Source organism: Sabethes cyaneus, chromosome 2 (genome assembly GCF_943734655.1).
Source record: "Sabethes cyaneus chromosome 2, idSabCyanKW18_F2, whole genome shotgun sequence".
Lineage (NCBI taxonomy): Eukaryota > Metazoa > Arthropoda > Insecta > Diptera > Culicidae > Sabethes > Sabethes cyaneus.
Window position 1 is genome coordinate 148,605,900 of NC_071354.1, and position 20,461 is coordinate 148,626,360.

A 20,461-nucleotide genomic window follows, 5' to 3' on the forward strand; every position below is an offset into this window, starting at 1 on the left:
GATTTAATGATTTATCGATGCAGATTCCGAGTAAATTGACTACATTGGCATGGATGGGTGACTACTTTGACAGCTTGAATCTAACGTAAACTTTGGTTGCTTATGAAACATAGTTGCTGAGTTATGTGCAAATGTTATTTTAGGGCGGTTTTGATGTAATTTTTCGTTATACGGGTAATACGATATCAACAGGTTGATTTTACTTGTTGAAAATCTGTAGCAGTGTTTTACATCACTCGCATATCTGTTTTGAAAATCCGGTGAAAAGAGTTTACAAAATATATTTCGTTTTTCCATAATTTAATCAAACCCCGTCCAGCGCCCAGCGGGGCAAAATTGCGATTCATGGACAAGGCAAAAATGTATAGCTAATTAAATACAGCTTTTGGCACTATATTACAGATACTAGAAATGGAAGATCTGCAGAAAACTGTGTGCTACAGATGTTGGTCGAAGGAAAACAATGTTTTCCGCTGATGAAACAAAAAACAAACGTTTGGGAAAGTTTCGATCTGACGGAAGCTGCAATACACCAGCGCAAAATAGGAAAGGTGTAAATTGAGAATATTCCTTACCGAAACATACCGCAGATTGAAGATAATATGGTTTTGTAAGCTACTGCTGTGTTAATTTCATGGATTCGAGCTTCGCACTTTTGCCCCGCGGTAATCAAACTTTTGCCCCTCTAGTGGGGTAAAAGTGCGAATCTGCACTTGATCAGAAGAATGAAGAATTTATCTTCAATAACACTATTGTTCCAGATGATTTATAGTTGAATGTAAAGACATTGAGTAGCTGCATCACTATAAAATATATTTGGTTGTTGTCCTTCTTTATATCTCGCGAAAATTGATGACAACTTCAAACATCGCACTTATGCCCCGCCTTACTCTATTTTTCAAAAAAAGCATGTTTCGCAACATGGCCAAACCGCAGCGCTCGAGTGTTGCTTCGCGTTTTCAGTATAAAACCCTGCAAATGTAAAAAACCTTCAGTATAAAACTCTGCAAATGTATAAACCCTACAGTACAAAACCCTGCAAATGCAAGCTACTCCGCTACATGCATAACAGAGGGTGCTAGTGTGCAAGCAAAATGTGTAGGATGATGGTTTTTGAAGGAATCTTCTATATGTGTCATGTCAGTTCCTCAGTGCTATAATTCTGAAATGGAGTGTTGCAAAAATCCCGTAAATGATTGGATTGCATTATTTTTATTTAGCTTTAAGTTTCACAGTATTACATCATTTCATATCTCTGTTGCTAATAAAATCTCGAACTGTTTTCCTAATAGAACTCATCATGCCCTGCACTATTGAGGGTACGACTCAATCCGCATTTTTCTTTCACTTTGAGTGTATTTCTTTGACACTGTTGACTGTCCCCCCGTTTTGTCGAAGTCGTTGTTTGGCAATTGCCCAAAATTATTTTTCAATGAGTCGAAACTCCGGTCAGTTTGGAGGGTTCATCTCTTTTGGTACGAAATCGATATTATTGCATATTCGTACAAACGTCTAGTACACTTCTTAGGCACCAAATTCTACTTTAAGTACCGATTGGAATGTTTGCAGGTACTGTAAAGCCAAGAGCCTTTACGAGCGGGGCTTTCTTGACGGCTTTCTATGCCTAAGTTTTCCTTATAACCCTCCTGGATATTACACACTGTTGATTTTGGCACTTTGGGCAACTTTAATTCAGACCATTCTAGATATTCCCGGTGTTTGTGAAAGATTTTTTTATGTCGTTCGAGTTCCATTCTGTACTGCTCCGTAAAGTGGTTGAATATTTTGACGAAACTTGCACCAGTTGTTCTTCATAAGCATGTAAACAAAGTTATGTCAAATGGTTCCTGTTTCTATTACAAGAGGCGTGCTGGGGACGCACGAGGGATGTTCAGATCTACCTTTAGTCAGACTTTAGCACCTGATCGTTGGGTACCGTTGCGGAAATCAGCATAATGCAAGACAAACAAAGCCCTTTTCACGTATTTGGACCTCATCCCGCTTTTCAGGAACCACCTACTTTTGTTAATTCCCGTTTGCCACTTCCCTTATTTCATGTAAGGCTCGTTCGCGACAAAATTTGGACACCCCTAAACATACACAGCTTCGGAAATACATTAACAATGAGTGAAATATTTTACAGAGTGGTAGACGTATTTCTGTTCTTTCTGAAAATATAACACTTGTTTATATTACAAGCGCTCAGCGTTCTCGTTAAGAAAACTTGCCAAAAAGCTTGGATTTCCTCCAAGCACTGTTCACAGTGTTTTAAAATCGTTCTATACTCGCTTGACAACTGCTAGGAAGAAGGGAAGTGGAACAAAAACGGATCTGAGGAACCACCACAAGGATGCCAAGGTAAAACAAACATTACGGAGGAGACCAGATCTTTACGTACTATTGCTCGTAAAATAAAAATGTCGCCAACATTCGTGCACACTTCTAAGCAACGACAAGGCATGAAGTCTTTCAAGGTGAGGACTGTGCCAAACCGTAATGATAAGCAAAACACGACGGCCAAAACACGCGCTCGTAAGCTTTATCGCGAAAATTTAACGAAGTTTCCGTGCGTTATAATGGACGATGAAACGTATGTCCTTGAAGACTTTAAACAGCTTCCTGGTATGTCTTTTTACACTGCCATGAAACGGAATGGCGTTGCAGAGCATTTTAGGACAAAGAAGAAAGCCAAGTTCCCCAAAAAATGTATAGTATGGCAGGCCATATGCAGCTGTGGTCGAGCAAGCAAAAGTTACATCACTACGGGAACGGTTAACAAGGAAATATACCGTGGAGAATGCCTACAGAAACGATTGTTACCGTTCCTACACAACCATGATGTACCGTCGCTGTTTTGGCCTGATTTGGCATCCTGTCACAACGCCAAAGATGTTTTGGAATGGTATGATGCTAATGGAGTCCATATTGTACCGAAGGAGGCGAATCCAATTTTTGTTATTGGCCATTACTGAAGAGCAAGGATATATCAGAGAGGGGCGATGGGATGAGAGCCACGACCACGATTGAACTACTTGTTGACTCAGTACAGCCCACTTTGAAGGGGCTAATGAGACCACTATGATGGGGAAGTCTATCCAAGGTACTAACGGCGTTTGTTAACGGCAATGCTGTCCTGCTCGTTGTGCATTAAAACGCACCTTCTCACCCAACAAAATATGAAAAGTTATGTGTGGGGCACATATAAAGCACATTATTATATACAAAAATGTTGAAGAAAATTCTCTACAATGGAGATTACCGGAATGTAGGACCAAAACGCCTAAATGTACATCTAAACGCAATGTAACTCTGTGAGTGTAACTACATTGCTGATGCTTAACATTGACGCAATCATAGCTTTTGTTTGAATCTTTGCTCATATTTATATACTGATTTGTCACTGTCAACTGCGGCACTGAGGTTTTAGCCAGGACACTGACATCGGTACATCGTTGTATCACGAATATTGTAATTGAAACACAAATTCTGCACCCCTTTTCGTTCGGACCTACAACAAATCCTGCCTCGGATGACAGAGTGTTCATGAGGTGCTTACAACAGCTTTAGTTTCGGTGGCACATGTACTAGTTTCAGCTTTGTACAAAACGTAAACGGAACGATCTACGAATCTTACCACGAAAATATGACATTCTGTCAAATGTCTTGGAGTTGCTACAGACTACTCTCGGAAAACTGATGAGTGGATCGGTGAACAAGTTGAAGGGAACCTGAACGAGCAGTGGAAGCACGTCCGCGATACGATCAGTACTAGAGCGCGAAAAGTGTTGGGTACTACTGCTGCAGTCACTTCCAGTTTCCAGTTCAGTGGTTTGACGCAGAATCCTAACGGCTGACTGACGAGAAGAATCGAGCCAGACCCAGAAGACACATATTGGCTGCAACTATGACACACTAGAGCAGAGAGAGATACCAAGAAGCTAGAGCTAACGAAAAGAGACTTCACCATCGTAAGAAACGCCAGTACTGCGTTCGCAATTTTGCAGAGACGGAGAATCGCTGCCAGAGGCAGGATACGAGAAGCGTCTGTAAAACAATCAACGAAATCAGGAACCGGTCCGTGCCAACTCCTGTTATGTGCAACATCAATAAGAGGAACCCGATTACCGAGAGATCGGAGGTGGCCAGACGTTGGAAACTTGAATTTGCTGTCCAACATTGCTTCGAATGCATGCAGAGAAGCGGTACCATCATTATGAAACCTCACATGGTCCTAGGGTTCCCGGATGACATCGAAATCATCTGTAGGGTTTGCATTGGCACTAGCACATAACCTTTACCGACATAGCAACGCTAGCCGCTAGGCGTCTCTTACTGCTGCTATGTCCATAGCTGTTTAACATAATCTTGGACGGCGCAGTAACCGCTGGTGACGGCTTACCACAATTATAATCCTCGGGGCTGGTGAAGTTCAGCCTTTTGACTACCATAACACCCTGGTACTTCACAGTACGTTTGGAGACAATCACTTGTCCTCCAACGATAATTTTGGCCTCTAGGGCCGACATGCGGTTACTGATCATCACTGCTTCCGTCGGAGAAGCCTGTGATCTCGACCCCAGTGGGCAGCTCGATCCTCAACACCCCATCGTACATGGCATTCAAGAGCGTCAGACCGAGAAATGAGCCCTGTGGAACATTCACTGTCACTTTATACTTCTTCGCTTCTTCAGCCGTGTGTACACTAGATTCTCGAAGTAGTTTTCTAGCAACTTGCAAAGATGGTGCGGTACCCTCGTCCTATGCAGCGCTGGCGCGATAACACCCCAGCTAGCGCTGTTGAGGATTCAATCACATCAATCGTGACTATGGCACAATACCTGTCGCCCCGCCTTTTCTATCTCATAGGCTTCCCGGCCCTCTTTATGACGGACTTGATGGCGTCGACAGTGGACTTTCCCTTACGGAAGCCAAACAGGCGTCAGCCTGTTTAGGATTACTCGCTCTAGTAATTTGCCTAACGTGTCAATATGACAAATTGGCTTGTACGATAAGGGATTCCATGGTGGTTTCCCCGGCTTTGGTAGCAATACCAATCTTTGGATTTCCATTTGTCTGGAAATTCGCATACTTCTAGGCAGTTCTGAAGCAACTCTCTAAACATATCAGGGTATGCTTGAATCGCCACTTTGAGTGCCTCGTTCGGAATCCTGTCAGCACCGGGAGCCTTCTTTGTTTTTAAACCCCTGGCAATCACAATGAGCTCCTCATTCGTGACCGGAACGTGGATGCCATTCGATTGACCGTACGAGGTCAAAGACCATCTCACTGGATTGTGTTGGGAGAAAAGCCCTTCCACCTTTAGCTTATTTAGGCAGGTTTCCTGCAGAGTAGATGTGCCCGTCATCTTTTTCAGCACCACCTTGTTTGAATCTGCATCACGGCATAGATCCTGAAAATGGGATTTCTTGCTACGCCTAACCTCTTTGCTGAGCGCCAACCTGGCCGCTTTAATTTCAATCCCACGCGCTTCGACATCCACCTCGGTTCTATCCCTCTGCACCCGCCTTCTCGCACTGTGGCATCTGGAACGGAGGATAACGATGGTCTCGTTCTACTAGTATACCGAGCGACGACCGTTCGTTGGCCTGCTCCGTCCTTGGGATGGTGGTATCACTTGCACGTTTTAGGACACTGGTCAGCTCACGGGTACTCAGGGTCGAGCGGTTGCTTTCTGCACGAACAGGTCTTTGTCGAAGGACTTCCTTCGCCCGGTAGACCTCAACCCGCGTGACCGTGGCATTCGTCGTTCAATCGTGACCATATAGCCTAGTGGTCGCTATGCGTGTTCTCATCGGACATCCTTCATCCCATGTTGGCTAGCAACGTTGGGCTGCAGAAGGTGATATTGATGATCGATTGTTGTACCGTCCTGCAGAAGGTACCGACGGAGCTCACCAGACTTACGTCCAGCTTGGACAACGCTTCCAATAAGTTTTGCCCCCTGCTTCTTTGACCAGCTAATTGGGCGGGCATTATATCCCCAAGAAGAACAAGTCGAAACTGGATCCCAAAGAAGGTTTAATATTCGGATTACCACAAAGGCTAAACCGAAAAGTACAATTCGTTTGTAAACGATATGATGCGCATTGAAGAGGACACAGTGGTTGTTGAATACCAGCTCGATGCAAGCCCATATTCCGTAGGTCGCATACCTACGTCCCGTGCACCAGACAGCGATTACGACTATCATACCCTGATGATGAATTTTCCGATATTACGAGCGGAAACAATACAGTGATGACGGATGATGAAGTTGTTGCGAGGGACCCTTCTATGGTTCAGAAGGAGTTTCCTGAGCAGTTGAATGGAACGATTGTAAATGGGACATTTGTAGAACTAATTTTTATCTTTTGCTGTATCTTTTGTAGTTACGGAGCTATAATGCTAGTACCTCATTTGTAACTAAATGTACGTTCATTTAGTTAATAACGAGGTACTAGCATTGTAGCTCCATAACTACAAAAGATACAGCAAAACTTTGTTTAGTACAATTATAGATAATAACTAATTCTACAAAAGTCTCATACAGAACTTTGTCAAATTTTTCTCGGTTGAGACGGTACTGTCAAATGAATCAAAATTGAGTCAAAGTGAGCGGTCCATCCCTGCCCACGGACAGTGATTATTGACAGCGATCAACTTGAAGTGAAGTACGAATAATACGAAGAGATTTAACGTCATATAAAGCTAAAATTAGAGCCTAGTTTTCCCTCCATAAGACGTTTTGATTAAGGAACAAGGGCACAAAGCTGACGGCTGGCAAAGGGTGAACATGTGCATTCCATAACTCCTGTTCATTAACTCCTATTCCTACCTCCACGAGGTGCCGGCTGGGGTACGCAACTTCGGTTATCGTATACTAACAGGAAAGGAAGCACAGTGGCTCCCGCCCACATTAAGATGGCAGCCCCATCAGCGGGATAAGGATCTTAGGTTAACAACGCGGATCTTAGGAAGCTTGAAATCCTGGGGCTGAGCGAAGTTCGCTGGCCGGGTACTGGCGAACACAGGACATCATCCAGGCAAGTCTAAGATTGGCTCAAACAACGCGGACCTTGACGCGTCATGGGACGCCATGGCCTAGAAGAGATGAGCGAAAACGGGGAGCTGTTTACAGAACTCTGTGGTAATAACAACATGGTCATTGGTGGATCGCTCTTCCCCCATAGACCAGTACATAAAGTCACGTGGGTTTCCCGCGACGGCCGAACATAAAACTAAATCAACCACATCTGCATCAGCCGGAAATGGCGAAGGAGCCTTCTTGATGTACGCAACAAACGCATCGCTGATATTGCATCTGACCATCATCTTGTTATCGCTGAGATATGACTGCGCGTCGCACGTGTCCAACGACGGGAGGAGAAAGTTGGGTGCCGTTACGACGTCCGCCGATTGGAGAATCCTGAGGTGAAAAGGGCCTTTGTCGAACAACTTGAATCTCGAGCCTCGGAGCTGCCACCTGGTGGAACCGTCGAAGAGCAATGGACCGGCATCAAGAACGCCTTCATCACGATCAGTGATGAAACCTTCGGCAAGGCGTGCAGCGGGCGGAGGGAGTGGATTTCGGATGTATCTTGAAGGAAGATCGACGAGCGGAGAGAGGCGAAAGTCGGCATTGAGCGAGCGCGGACCAGATCGGCTAAGACAGTTGCCCGTCAACGATACACCGAACTGGACAGGGCTGTTAAACGTGCTTGTAGACGGGACAAGAGAGCCTGGACCAACTCCCTAGCCGAACAAGGAGAAACCGCCGCCACCAATGGTGATATCCGTTTGTTGTACGATATTTCTCGCCGCCTTAGTGGTGCCAGGATGAATACAAAGATGCCGCTAAAGGACAGAGCTGGTCAGCTACTGACTGACCGTACAGAACAGCTTAAGCGATGGACTGAACATTTTGAGCAACTCTTCCGAGTTTCAAATGTCAGAGATTAACAAACCCAGTAGCGTATGACGCCTACAGTTCGTCGAATTAATTGCATAAACTTGGAGACGCCATCGCTGGATGAAATTATAGCAGCCATCAAGAGTATGAAATCCAATAGAGCGCCAGGGATAGACTGTATTTCAGCCGAAATGCTCAGATCTGACCCATCTTTGTCAGCCCAGATGATGCATCAGCTTTTCAGCAATATATGGGAAACCGCAACTTTTCCGGTGGACTGGATGCAGGCTATGCTGGTCAAAGTCCCTAAGAAAGGAGACCTAACTGAATGCGGTAACTGGCGTGGCACCACGTTGTTCTGTATTACTCTCAAAGTACTCTGTAAGGTAATCCTGAACCGGATCTAGGAGAAGATCGATGCTACTCTCCGGCGGCAGCAAGCTGGATTCCGAGCTGGCCGATCATGTGTAGACCATATCACAACGCTCCGCATTATATTGGAGCAGATCAACGAATTCCAGGACTCTCTTCTGCTGGTGTTCGTTGACTTCGAAAAGCGGTTCGACCGACTCAACCACGTAAACATCTGGGGCGCACTTAGGCGTAGAGGAGTTTCACCTCTCTGAGAGTTCCCAGGCAGCAGGTCTCACAGTTAATGTAGCGAAAACTAAGTCTATGGTAGTGAACACTGAGAATTCCACCAACTTCACAGTAGCGGGACAATAAGTTGAGCAGGTAGACGCCTTTCAATAGCTTGGTAGCCAGACAACGCCCGATGGTGGTACCAACACTGGTAAAGCCACACGGATCAAGAAGGCCAGGAGTGCCTTTGCAGGTCTGTGAAACATTTGGCGCTCAAACCAGATCACTCTACGTACGAAAACCCGAATCTTTAACTCAATAAATTCATTAAATCCGTACTGCTGTATGCCTGAGAAACATGGTGCATCTCAGCGATGACAACGCAAAAACTGCAGGTATTCATTAATTGGTGCCTGCGATACATCATCGTCGGTGTTATCAACGGCCGATAGCCACAGAAATTCGTGAACGTAAGTGGAAGTGGATCGGACACACCTTGAGGAAAGGTGCGAACGAGATTTGCAGAGAAGCACTCGACTGGAATCCACAAGGACAGCGTAGAAGAGGCAGACCCAGAGGCTCATGGCGACGGAGCTTAACCAACGACATCCGGGCTGTAGACGAGAACCTGTCCTGGCGACAGGTAAAAGCCATGGCGGGTAACCGTCAGCAGTGGAGATCTCTGATTTCATCTGATTTGTTCTGCCGGACCGGCGGACATGGACACATAAGTAAGTAAGTAAGCACAAAGCTGACTATGAAAAAACACTAATCAAACCGGTGATATTTTACGGACTTGAGACTGTAACTTTATTTACGAAAGATATACGTGCTGCAAGCACTACTTGGAAAGACTAGTATCGTACGCCCGGCGAATGCTCGAAGGTCACGGCGGGTCGGCCACCAGGAATCCCTAGCAGCACACTTCCCTCGCATTCAGTTACAGTAATTTATTTATGACTATTTCTAGTCATTTATAGGTGTACTGCTTGGGATAGTAGGGCCCAGCGTATTAGATGGCTCGACCAGGTTGAAGCCGACTTGCGAGGGTCGAGACACTCCACGAATTGGCAACGACTAGCCCAGGACCGAATACGATAGAGACAAGCTTTAGAAACCACCATATCGTAGCTGGAGAAACATTTGGCTTTGATGGTTCTTGGAAATGCGAAACAGCCTCAAGCCGAGAAATCTACATCAAGAAGCTAACAAGCCGATGCGGTTTAGGACCGCTTTTGGTTTAGAAAATCATCCAATCGATATATACAAAACTTGGTGTATGTGATAGACCGACTTCATGGTTGCGTTCATATACATCATGCTGCACTTTTTGTGTCAAGCTGGATTCCACACTTCTGTAGTCCCACAAGGCAGTAACTTAGTGCCTTTGCTATTTGGTTTGTACTTCAACGATATTGTTAGTCTGCTGAATTCCGAATACGAACTAATGTATGTCAGATATCTAATCTACTTCAAATTCCACAATTCGCGTTTCATCTTCGATAACTTTTCAACGCATGTATCAATCCTGGTTAAAGTTTCATCGCTATGTAAAAAAAATCTTTCAGGTCAAAACGTTGTCATTAGTTTCTTAGCGCGACAAGTAGAAACGCTGCAGTAATCAGAAAGAAGCGTCAAAATACTAACTGGAACAGACGTTAGTGAATTGTGTCTTGTCATGTTGTGTGATTGCAAGATTATAACAAAGGTTATTACAATTTATCTAATTGAAGTTGTAAATGTTAATGGACGTTAATAGTTTTTAATCACTACGAGAGTATTTTAACCACTATGTCCCCCGCTAATTGGAAATAAGTGGAGTTATATAAAACTCGTTAGTTTATTACAATTTAACATTGAGACAAATCTTACAGCTAATATTTCGAAGCTATCTTTCGAAATTATTGTTCATAAACGCTACGCATATTTATATTTATGGAATATGCAGCGTTACGGGACTATGCGAATCAGTTCCTGTTTCATCACATTGGCATATCACTGAAAAATTAGGTCACCTTTAGTTACAAATGTTTCCAGTTATTTACTAAAATTTTGATGAAACTGGAACTAATTCACGCCGCAAAAATACTTGCTAATTGTGTTCCGTAACACTGAAATATGTCATTCCTATATTTAGCTTAAAGCTAAGATAACAAAAAGCCACCAACTATCCCAACTACTCAATTTTTTGGAGCCAAGAAAACAATTCCCAATCACATTTTTTCATGTTACATTAGATTACAATTTAAACATGTTTCATATCAAGAAGAATAGAAAGCATTTTCTCTCGCGTCGCGCTGGATTAGCTAAACAAACGGAGATGGTTGCCTTTGGCAAATTCAGATTTGCATTTTTCATCCCACAAACACATCATGCCACGCTCATTGCATAGCACCCTGCCTGCCCTCCCAAACGATCGATTTCGCGACATCCAGCACAGTGGCAAGCTAGTGGCCAGGGTATTCACAGACCAGTTTTGCAATTCATCGGTGTTAAAAATTAACGATTATCTACGTTACTACTACGACAGTTGTTGGTTGATCCATCTACTGCATGCATCCCGCGGTTCCCGATTCTGTTTGGAGGCGTATCCAAGATAAGAAACGCTTTCACTTTCCTTACTTATAAAAGCAAATTTGGCTAAATTGACGCGGTGTGGTCCGTCGGACCAGTCGGCTTATCCATTCGTGTTGTTTTTTTTTGCGTTCCGAGCCTATCTGGTATCCATCGCCTCCAGTTTTTTGAAGAGCACCAATTTAAAACTGTTTGCTCTCGATGCTAACGACGAACGCAGCATAAGCGCGCGTATATTTGTTTCACAAGCAGCCATAGTCGCACTCACCTGGAAAAGAAAAAGAAACGAAGAAAAAATAGTTCATCAGATAGCTAATCGAATTATTGTTTGGATAAATAGAAGAGTGGAGAAAACATTAGGCAAAGTGCTCCACGGATCACGGCATTCTCAATGGGACGCCAACGTTGCCCGCGGAAAACGAGTCAATGGATTACATATCTCAGCTCAATTATTGTGTGACTCCAAACATACCGAGTGCTTTGCCCCTTTCGGGCAGGAAACCGACCAACTGTTGCTAGCGAAGCATTTTCAGCTTTTATAATATTGACAAATTGACAGTTCGATCCAGATACGGGAAACGCAAGGATTGAGATGTTATTGCCGCGGCATGGTCCGTAAAGGGTCACAGTCATAGTTCAAATCTGATTCGGACTTGTGGTTCACAGTACGATGCGATGGCCGGGAGTTGTTCTGCCAGTTTTCACTTTCACACAAAGACGAAAAGCAAAACATTCATTCGAATGGAAAGACAAATGGTATGCATATTAATCCTGTCCGGTATGAAGCAAACGAGAGATCAATCAAATTGATTTGGGTTTTCATAAAAATGCTCCACAATGCTGGCTGGCACGCGATGACAAATTGTTTGGTTAAATAACACGAACACAGCGTTGAAGTATTTACTTGTACAGTAAAGACGATAAACAATAGTTATCTAACCTTAATTCACACTCAATGGCAGCATATTATGAGTTGAAACCTCATGAATTTGTCAATGTCGGTGAAAAATGCATAGAAGCAAGTTGCATAATTTCCGTAAACGATTTCACTGGCCAGTAATTCCGAAATAAAATAATCGAAAAACTTAGGAAAATAAACATACGACCAACGACGCGCTGCTTGCCCCAAATATTAAATGAGGGAAAACAACATTAACAAATTAAACCCCAGTACACTGACTTGACCTCCATAGACATATGGCATTCCTTAGCAAAGAAGTTGGCCAAGTACATTTCCTCTTCCTGCAGAGCAACATACATATTTTGAAGCACGAAACCTCGCTGACTTCTAAACCAAAATAAACAACGTTCACTTTGGTGAGCTATTTCCCCGAAAACTCGGCAAACTCGCCATCGTCGGTCCGCCGACAGGTGGGCTCGGTGTCGAAAGGGCCCTCTTCACATTTCGGCGGTACGGCGAAGGGCATCAGCTTGCCCCGGTAAGCCCTGATGCATTTCGGCTCCGTTTCAAACGGTGACGACGACGACGACTATGCGATGCGATGCGATGTGGTGTGGTGCAATAAACATCATGTTGCGCTCGTTAGGAATCGTTGTTCGAGAGTGAAAATACAAATATTTTGTGAGTGAAATTTACTCTTTACTATATTTGCTTTCGGCTAAACATTAAAATAAAAAAAACGGAACCAACCGTGTGCGGTGGCGGTGTTTTCATTTTCATTAGGTGCCTTTCTACGGCATCCAAGGCCTACCGTGCGCGGCGCGCGGTTGTTGTCGATTGTCTCTCGTATGTTTGGGTGGATGGTGCGACTATTTTCATATGTTTAAACGGTAGTAGGCACCTACTATTTACAATACAACATCTCTAGCAACCTCTAGATCTGGCTTATTAATGTACCGAAGCGTCCGTTGGGAGTGCGCACCATCACCACTGGCACTGATGCAGCCAGTCGTTTGTACACTGGAGCACGAGAAAGAAGCAAACGCTTTACGTAAACTACTGTGACAGATTTATACCGTAATTGATTGAAAATATGGTAAAATAAAGTCCGACAGGAAAAAATCCGACTTCAAGTCATTATAAAAAATTATATCGATGTCATCCGCAAAGCAAGAAGCACGTAAAATTTCGTAATACAGATACTTACTTTACTTCTCATTCCTTAACTTTATTTTATTTTATTTTATTTCTCACTCCACTCTACTCTACTCTACTCTACTCTACTCTACTCTACTCTACTCTACTCTACTCTACTCTACTCTACTCTACTCTACTCTACTCTACTCTACTCTACTCTACTCTACTCTACTCTACTCTACTCTACTCTACTCTACTCTACTCTACTCTACTCTACTCTACTCTACTCTACTCTACTCTACTCTACTCTACTCTACTCTACTCTACTCTACTCTACTCTACTCTACTCTACTCTACTCTACTCTACTCTACTCTACTCTACTCTACTCTACTCTACTCTACTCTACTCTACTCTACTCTACTCTACTCTACTCTACTCTACTCTACTCTACTCTACTCTACTCTACTCTACTCTACTCTACTCTACTCTACTCTACTCTACTCTACTCTACTCTACTCTACTCTACTCTACTCTACTCTACTCTACTCTACTCTACTCTACTCTACTCTACTCTACTCTACTCTACTCTACTCTACTCTACTCTACTCTACTCTACTCTACTCTACTCTACTCTACTCTACTCTACTCTACTCTACTCTACTCTACTCTACTCTACTCTACTCTACTCTACTCTACTCTACTCTACTCTACTCTACTCTACTCTACTCTACTCTACTCTACTCTACTCTACTCTACTCTACTCTACTCTACTCTACTCTACTCTACTCTACTCTACTCTACTCTACTCTACTCTACTCTACTCTACTCTACTCTACTCTACTCTACTCTACTCTACTCTACTCTACTCCAGTCAGCTCCACCATCGGGCCATACCCGTAGTAATGGCGGATGAATTGCACACTATACTTTTAAAAGTTCGAGAAGAACTCTCATCTTTCCAGCAGCTTTGAGCGTTGAGAACAATCTTCAACTCAATAATTGCTTTATCCACGTCGTCTACAATTTGCAGATTTACAACCTGTCCCTCATACTCGATCTCTATTCTGTTCCTATTGGCGAGTCTTTGGTTTTCACCATTCCACAGGTAATCAGGTTCTCTTCCCCGACATTGCACATAGCCCAAGTAGCACAGTTTTTGCACTTATGGTTGCAGAAACTTATTTTTGTCTGAAATTAGTTATAAATCAGTTGCCAAAACTGATTTGTAACAACTGCGCTAGTAGGGAAACATAACCCATGTAACGATTCTGAGGCCGCTTGGTTTTATTTGTGTTTTATAAAGGTTTCATCACGGTAATGAGTAATTCTCGTTGAAACCGGGTCACTACTGACACGAGGTCTTCCAATATTCGAGCTTTTGCACTTGATTGGTTGAAAATGGTTATAAAATGATTGTTACATTTTCAATATCTCGAAACAGTGGACCCCTCGTTCGTCAAGAGGCCCGGTAGTTTAAAAAAATTTGGAATTTTTAGCAAACCTTGAGATCTATATCATGTGGTTATCATTTGCAATGAAACAACTAACAAATGGCACAGTTCTGTAAAAAAGAAGAACTGAGCTTTCAAATGGAGTACAAAAATTTTGCGGCCATCTTGGATTTGGTCGTCATATTAAATTGTATCGAAAAATCGCCGTTTTTTGCAATGAGCCCTCAACCGATTTTCATTTTAAGAAGCCACCATTGGAAAGTTGAGAAAAAATACTACAAGAAGCATTCATAAAACTAGGTGTGCATTGGCAAATAAATAAAAAGGTGTGCAAATAAAATAACTAGTTATCTGTAGTAAGGTTCACAGTTTTCATATAATTATTGTGATATTTCCAAAATTTGCTATGAAATAAACTACAAACGTAACGATTTTGTAAAGAGAAAGGATAGGACTTTCAAAGGAAGTGGAAAAAAAATTGGCGGTCATCTTGGTTTTGTTCGCCATGTTGACTTTTATCAAAAATTGCAATTTTCGGCATGACTATCCCAACCGATTTTAATTTTAAGACCACCATTGGAAAACTGAGAAAAAATGCTATAAGAAACATTCGTCACATTATGTGTGCAAAGGCATTAAGTAAATGAAACAATAAATTACATTTACATTCTCATGTAAGCCGGCAGCTAGCTGTTTTGAGCTTATAGCAGAATTTTTTGCGCTTTTAGCGACATCATCTCCATATTTTCCCACCTAATTTGAATACGTTTTATGCAAGTTGGGACCTTTTGCTTGGATGTCTATTATGTGTGTTGCTATATTCTGGTATATTTTTAAGCCCGCAAATAAAAATTGATCGAAACAGAGTGTGATTTGCAGAATTAAGGTTATTAGCAATCGGTTTTCATGTCACAGGAAGCAACTAAAATGATTTTACTAGAAATTGAGATTGACTACTTGAATAGATTCATTTATTTAGAATAACAAGGGTTGCGACCCCAGAAATTACCACTTTTGTAGACAGAAATCAAAAAATCTGAAATTCATTGCCATATAGTTCCATATCGATGAGCAGTTTCAGCATATAATAAACGGAAACATTTTTACTGCATTTTCAGTATAAACATTAAGACAAAATATTTGAAAAATTAATATTTTTGTGAGGTTGAAACGGTAGAAAGGACGGTAGAAGAAGGTAATAAAATTTTAGAGTGGATGAGAAAGAGCAGAAAAAAGGTGAGAGGGGGGGGGGGTTTACTAGTAGTTACGCACCTGGGACTTGGACTTGAACTTGGCCTTGGTCTTGGAGTTGTCCTTGGCCTTGGACTTGGAGTTGTCCTTGGCCTTGGACTTGGAATTGGGCTTGGACTTGGACTTGGACTTGGAGCTGAACTTGGACTTGGACTTGGACTTGAACTTGGACTTGGACTTGGACTTGGACTTGGACTTGGACCTGGACCTGGACCTGGACCTGGACCTGGACCTGGACCTGGACCTGGACCTGGACCTGGACCTGGACCTGGACCTGGACCTGGACCTGGACCTGGACCTGGACCTGGACCTGGACCTGGACCTGGACCTGGACCTGGACCTGGACCTGGACCTGGACCTGGACCTGGACCTGGACCTGGACCTGGACCTGGACCTGGACCTGGACCTGGACCTGGACCTGGACCTGGACCTGGACCTGGACCTGGACCTGGACCTGGACCTGGACCTGGACCTGGACCTGGACCTGGACCTGGACCTGGACCTGGACCTGGACCTGGACCTGGACCTGGACCTGGACCTGGACCTGGACCTGGACCTGGACCTGGACCTGGACCTGGACCTGGACCTGGACCTGGACCTGGACCTGGACCTGGACCTGGACCTGGACCTGGACCTGGACCTGGACCTGGACCTGGACCTGGACCTGGACCTGGACCTGGACCTGGACCTGGACCTGGACCTGGACCTGGACCTGGACCTGGACCTGGACCTGGACCTGGACCTGGACCTGGACCTGGACCTGGACCTGGACCTGGACCTGGACCTGGACCTGGACCTGGACCTGGACCTGGACCTGGACCTGGACCTGGACCTGGACCTGGACCTGGACCTGGACCTGGACCTGGACTGGTTTATTTTAGATTGAATCGGTTCGGTGTCTGCGGCACAGTTTTTCTATATGTTCAAACCAATATGTGCGCCGAAAACACCGAACCGATTCAATCTAAAATAAGCCTTTTATGAGTGATTGCGAAGTTTTGAAAGTACAATTTTCCTTGCAATTTGCAAAACTATATCTTATGTTTAAAAAAACTATCCAGAGCACTCCAAAGCAATCTCGAAAAAAATCAATGGAAAAGTGTGCTATTTTTTGTTAGAATTGCTTATAGCGCGCTAAGAGAAAGAGATAGAGAGTTACTGTATTTAACAAAGTTGATATATCTTACAACTTCTGAATAATTCTGAATAATGTACCTAAAAACAAAAATTTGTATCAGCGTAATAGGTGGATTTCCGTTCACCCTACTCATGTAAAATGATGCGCTATATTTTATTAACTAACTTTTCAAAAGCCACCACCCTTGAAAAATTACGCATTTTTTACACAATAATGAATGATCGTGTTTTTGTGATTTGACCCCTCAGTACAATGTCTAAAAGCGCTCTTCCCATCTGTTATATTATTCATTTGTCAGTAAGCCGGTCGCTGCAATCAACATTATTGAACTGACGATAAACTTTATTTTTGACTGTTCTGGCCTTTCTATCCCTCTCTGTTCTGATTCGTAGTCACAATGGTAAGCGACTGAAGTGTCTCATGTTTAAGTCACTTGAAATTGAATTGGCTGAACTTACTAAGACGCAAACTTACGACCCTCCGCGTACTAAAGCTTTGCGGTTACTGAACCCGCATTACGTTTACGTCACAGATATTTTAGATATCAAATAGCTTTCTTGTCAGTAGCTAACCAGGAAAATCAAAAAGTAGCACGATTAATTGTCTTGAAATATAGTCCCACCTAACATTTTCTACACAGTATCGAACTATGTATATTATACTTTGTATCTAGGGTTGCCAAGTCCGAAAATTTCAAAAACCGGCCGGTCGGTCCTGCCTTCAAAAATTGCGGGGGGTTGTGGCAGCATATTACTAGAGGATTTGCCTGGAATGTGCAATGTGCGTGTGCGGTAATTATGCGGTAGTCGTGGAATCGAAACCACAACGAACATTGCATGGATTATTGAAGATACTAGAAGACAACTAGTTGCTTCTGGTGCTGATGGACAATTTAATGTATATTACCGCCAGAAGCAAAGTATTGTCACTGCAAAACTGGCTATCTTCAATGATCCACTGCTCAGGATTGCTAATAAATTTATCAGAAAATTTAACAAATCAAGAAAAAAGTACCAATCCGGCTTCCTATGTCGGAAAACCGGCTTTTTTGCAGGATTGACCGGCCACCGGCTTTGCTGGTGAAAAACCGGCCGGGCCGGCCAAAAACCGGCCACTTGGCAACCCTATTTGTATCATTAAGCCTCTAAATTTACGGTTATTTACTCTTCATAAACTAAATTCTGAGTAAGCCTAATTTCTTCGGTAGCTCCTAGGCAGAAGTGGAAAAGCAACTAGGTACTCTTTCCAATCGAGAAATCTGATGAACAATGCGTAGGAACTATCGTCGTACCGATCATAATTTTATGCATTATGCAAGCTGAACCACTAACTTTATCTTTATTACACCGTGAATAGCTCGTCACTAAATGGTAATGAATATTGATTTGCTACAATGTTGCAGTTTTTTCCTGCCAAACGTAGGCCCTTGGGGCGACCATGCAGCCAAATGGTCACGTATTTTGTTCAGACCGAGTCTAATTCAATTCCGGTACCCCTCGTTTGTTTGCTTACTGTCTTGGTGCTCCCAATCGGGTGAACCACCGTGCCATGTCCCATAGCCAAAGGTGTGACCCAGCGCCGGGCGGTACCGGCAGTAGAAGTCTCCCACAGAAGATTGCACGATGACCGTTGGTCTCGGATTGTTTATGCCGGCGCGAACAATTGTTGTTTTTATATCGGCGTCCTGCCGGCGGAGTAAATACCGATAGGAAGAACAGCAATTGGAAAGCGCAAGCGCTCCGAGCCTTCGAGTTGGCTGGTCTGATGTGCTGGTTCGGTCGGTCCAAGTCGATCTGTATAAAGGTGACGTGCCCAGGCGCAGGCCTGTAGATCGGCAAAGATGCGCCTAGTCGTCGGTGGTCATCGAACGGGCAAAATTATTGCCTCTTTGCGTTCAAGTACCAGCGAAAGGCATTTGGCGCTGTGGATCGTCGTTTTCCTCGCCCGTAACGATCTAGACTCGTCTGTAGACGGCGGAAGAGAAGATGACCAGAATGGCCTGTCACTGCATAATTTTGTTTAATTAGCAAAACGCTTTCAGTTTTTCTTATTTAGTTAAGGTATTATAACACCTCGGGTCATGCACGCTACGTTATTTGTCAAGTGTTTAGTAAGGAGATTGCTTCAAGAAAAAGCTAATTTTTCATGGAAAAAACTAACTTACTCTTCATGGGTGCAGCAATAATCCCTAAAAATGTAAAAGTCTTATAATAAATTGATTACACTTAATGATTTCTCTGCTCTACATCCAAATATGGTACCGAATATAAAGTAACCTCAATTATAGCCATAGATTCTACTGACAAATCCTCATCGTACTGTAATAGTTCACTGTAGTAGTTCAGTAGATTGCTGGCACTACAAAATTAAACAATCATTATGAGAAATTGCGTTCAAATAAAACTCATCGAATTAACTCTGACAACCGTTGCCAAAAAAAAAAGTTTCCCAAACATTTCAATAGCACCGCATCCCACCCCCATCATAAAACAATCATAAATGACAACTCAATGAACCAGTCTTAACCATGCATCAATTAAGTTCAGGAACGTCATGTTTCAATGACGCTTCGATAGTTATATAACATAATGATTATTTTAATTTCTTGTAATAAAACATAAGTTCAGTAAACTCTCTCTCTCCCCATTTCATAATTATCGAGCCACGCATCGCTTCGTCACTCGTCACTGTGAAAAACAGAGGGTATGTTCTTAGCGATATGGAGGGACCGTCCGCTTAGTGCGCATATGTTTTCTTTCCCATCTTCGGTCAGCTCTTTTAGGAATAAGTGGAAAGTGTCCAATTGGGGAAACATATGCATGTTTTGAATTCTCGATATGAATTGGTTCGTTGAGAAAATTGATGACTCGTGGCTTGTGCTGATGGGCCACAAAATTTAAGCAGATTTTCGTTGTGTGAATGTATTTGTACTGTGCGGATAAAAGAGCCATGATGAATGCAATCCATATGGAACTACTCTTAACGAAAGATGTATGCTGGCTAATTGAAACTAGTTATGAACTTGACAGTGACGAATATCATTGAGTATAATACACATTAATCTTTTTCAAGTGTGCATAGTTGAATTCTGTGCAGATTCTTTGAATCAAATGTATTTAATTTTATGTTTCGTGATATTATATTACTTTTCATAAAATGTACTCTTCAAGACTAATATGAACTGGTGTCAAAAACTCTTTCGATTTCTTTTCAAGTGTATAGAACCAAGTAGAGTAGGGTTAAGTGCGATGTTTGAAGTTGTCATCAATTTTCGTGAGATATAAAGAAGGACAACAACAAAATATATTTTATGGAGATGCAGTAACTCAATGTCTTCACATTCAACTATAAATCATCTGGGATAATAGTGTTATGCAAAATAAATTCTTCATTTTTCTGATCAAATGCCGATTCGCACTTCTACCCCACTAGCGGGGTAAAAGTGCGAATCGCGCGGGGCAAAAATGTGAAGCTCGAATCCATGAAATTAGCACAGCAGTAGCTAACAAAACCATAT

General features: G+C 42.9%; 1 protein-coding gene across 1 annotated transcript; it reads right to left on the reverse strand.

Moving 5' to 3' along the window:
- Positions 1 to 16,001: 16,001 nt before the first annotated feature.
- Positions 16,002 to 16,580, reverse strand: LOC128734077 (serine/arginine-rich splicing factor 4-like; the record flags this gene model as incomplete). The annotated part of the gene is made up of 1 exon (XM_053828078.1): positions 16,002 to 16,580. A coding segment is annotated over one exon (579 nt), but the record flags the coding sequence as incomplete, so codon positions are not given.
- Positions 16,581 to 20,461: the final 3,881 nt, after the last annotated feature.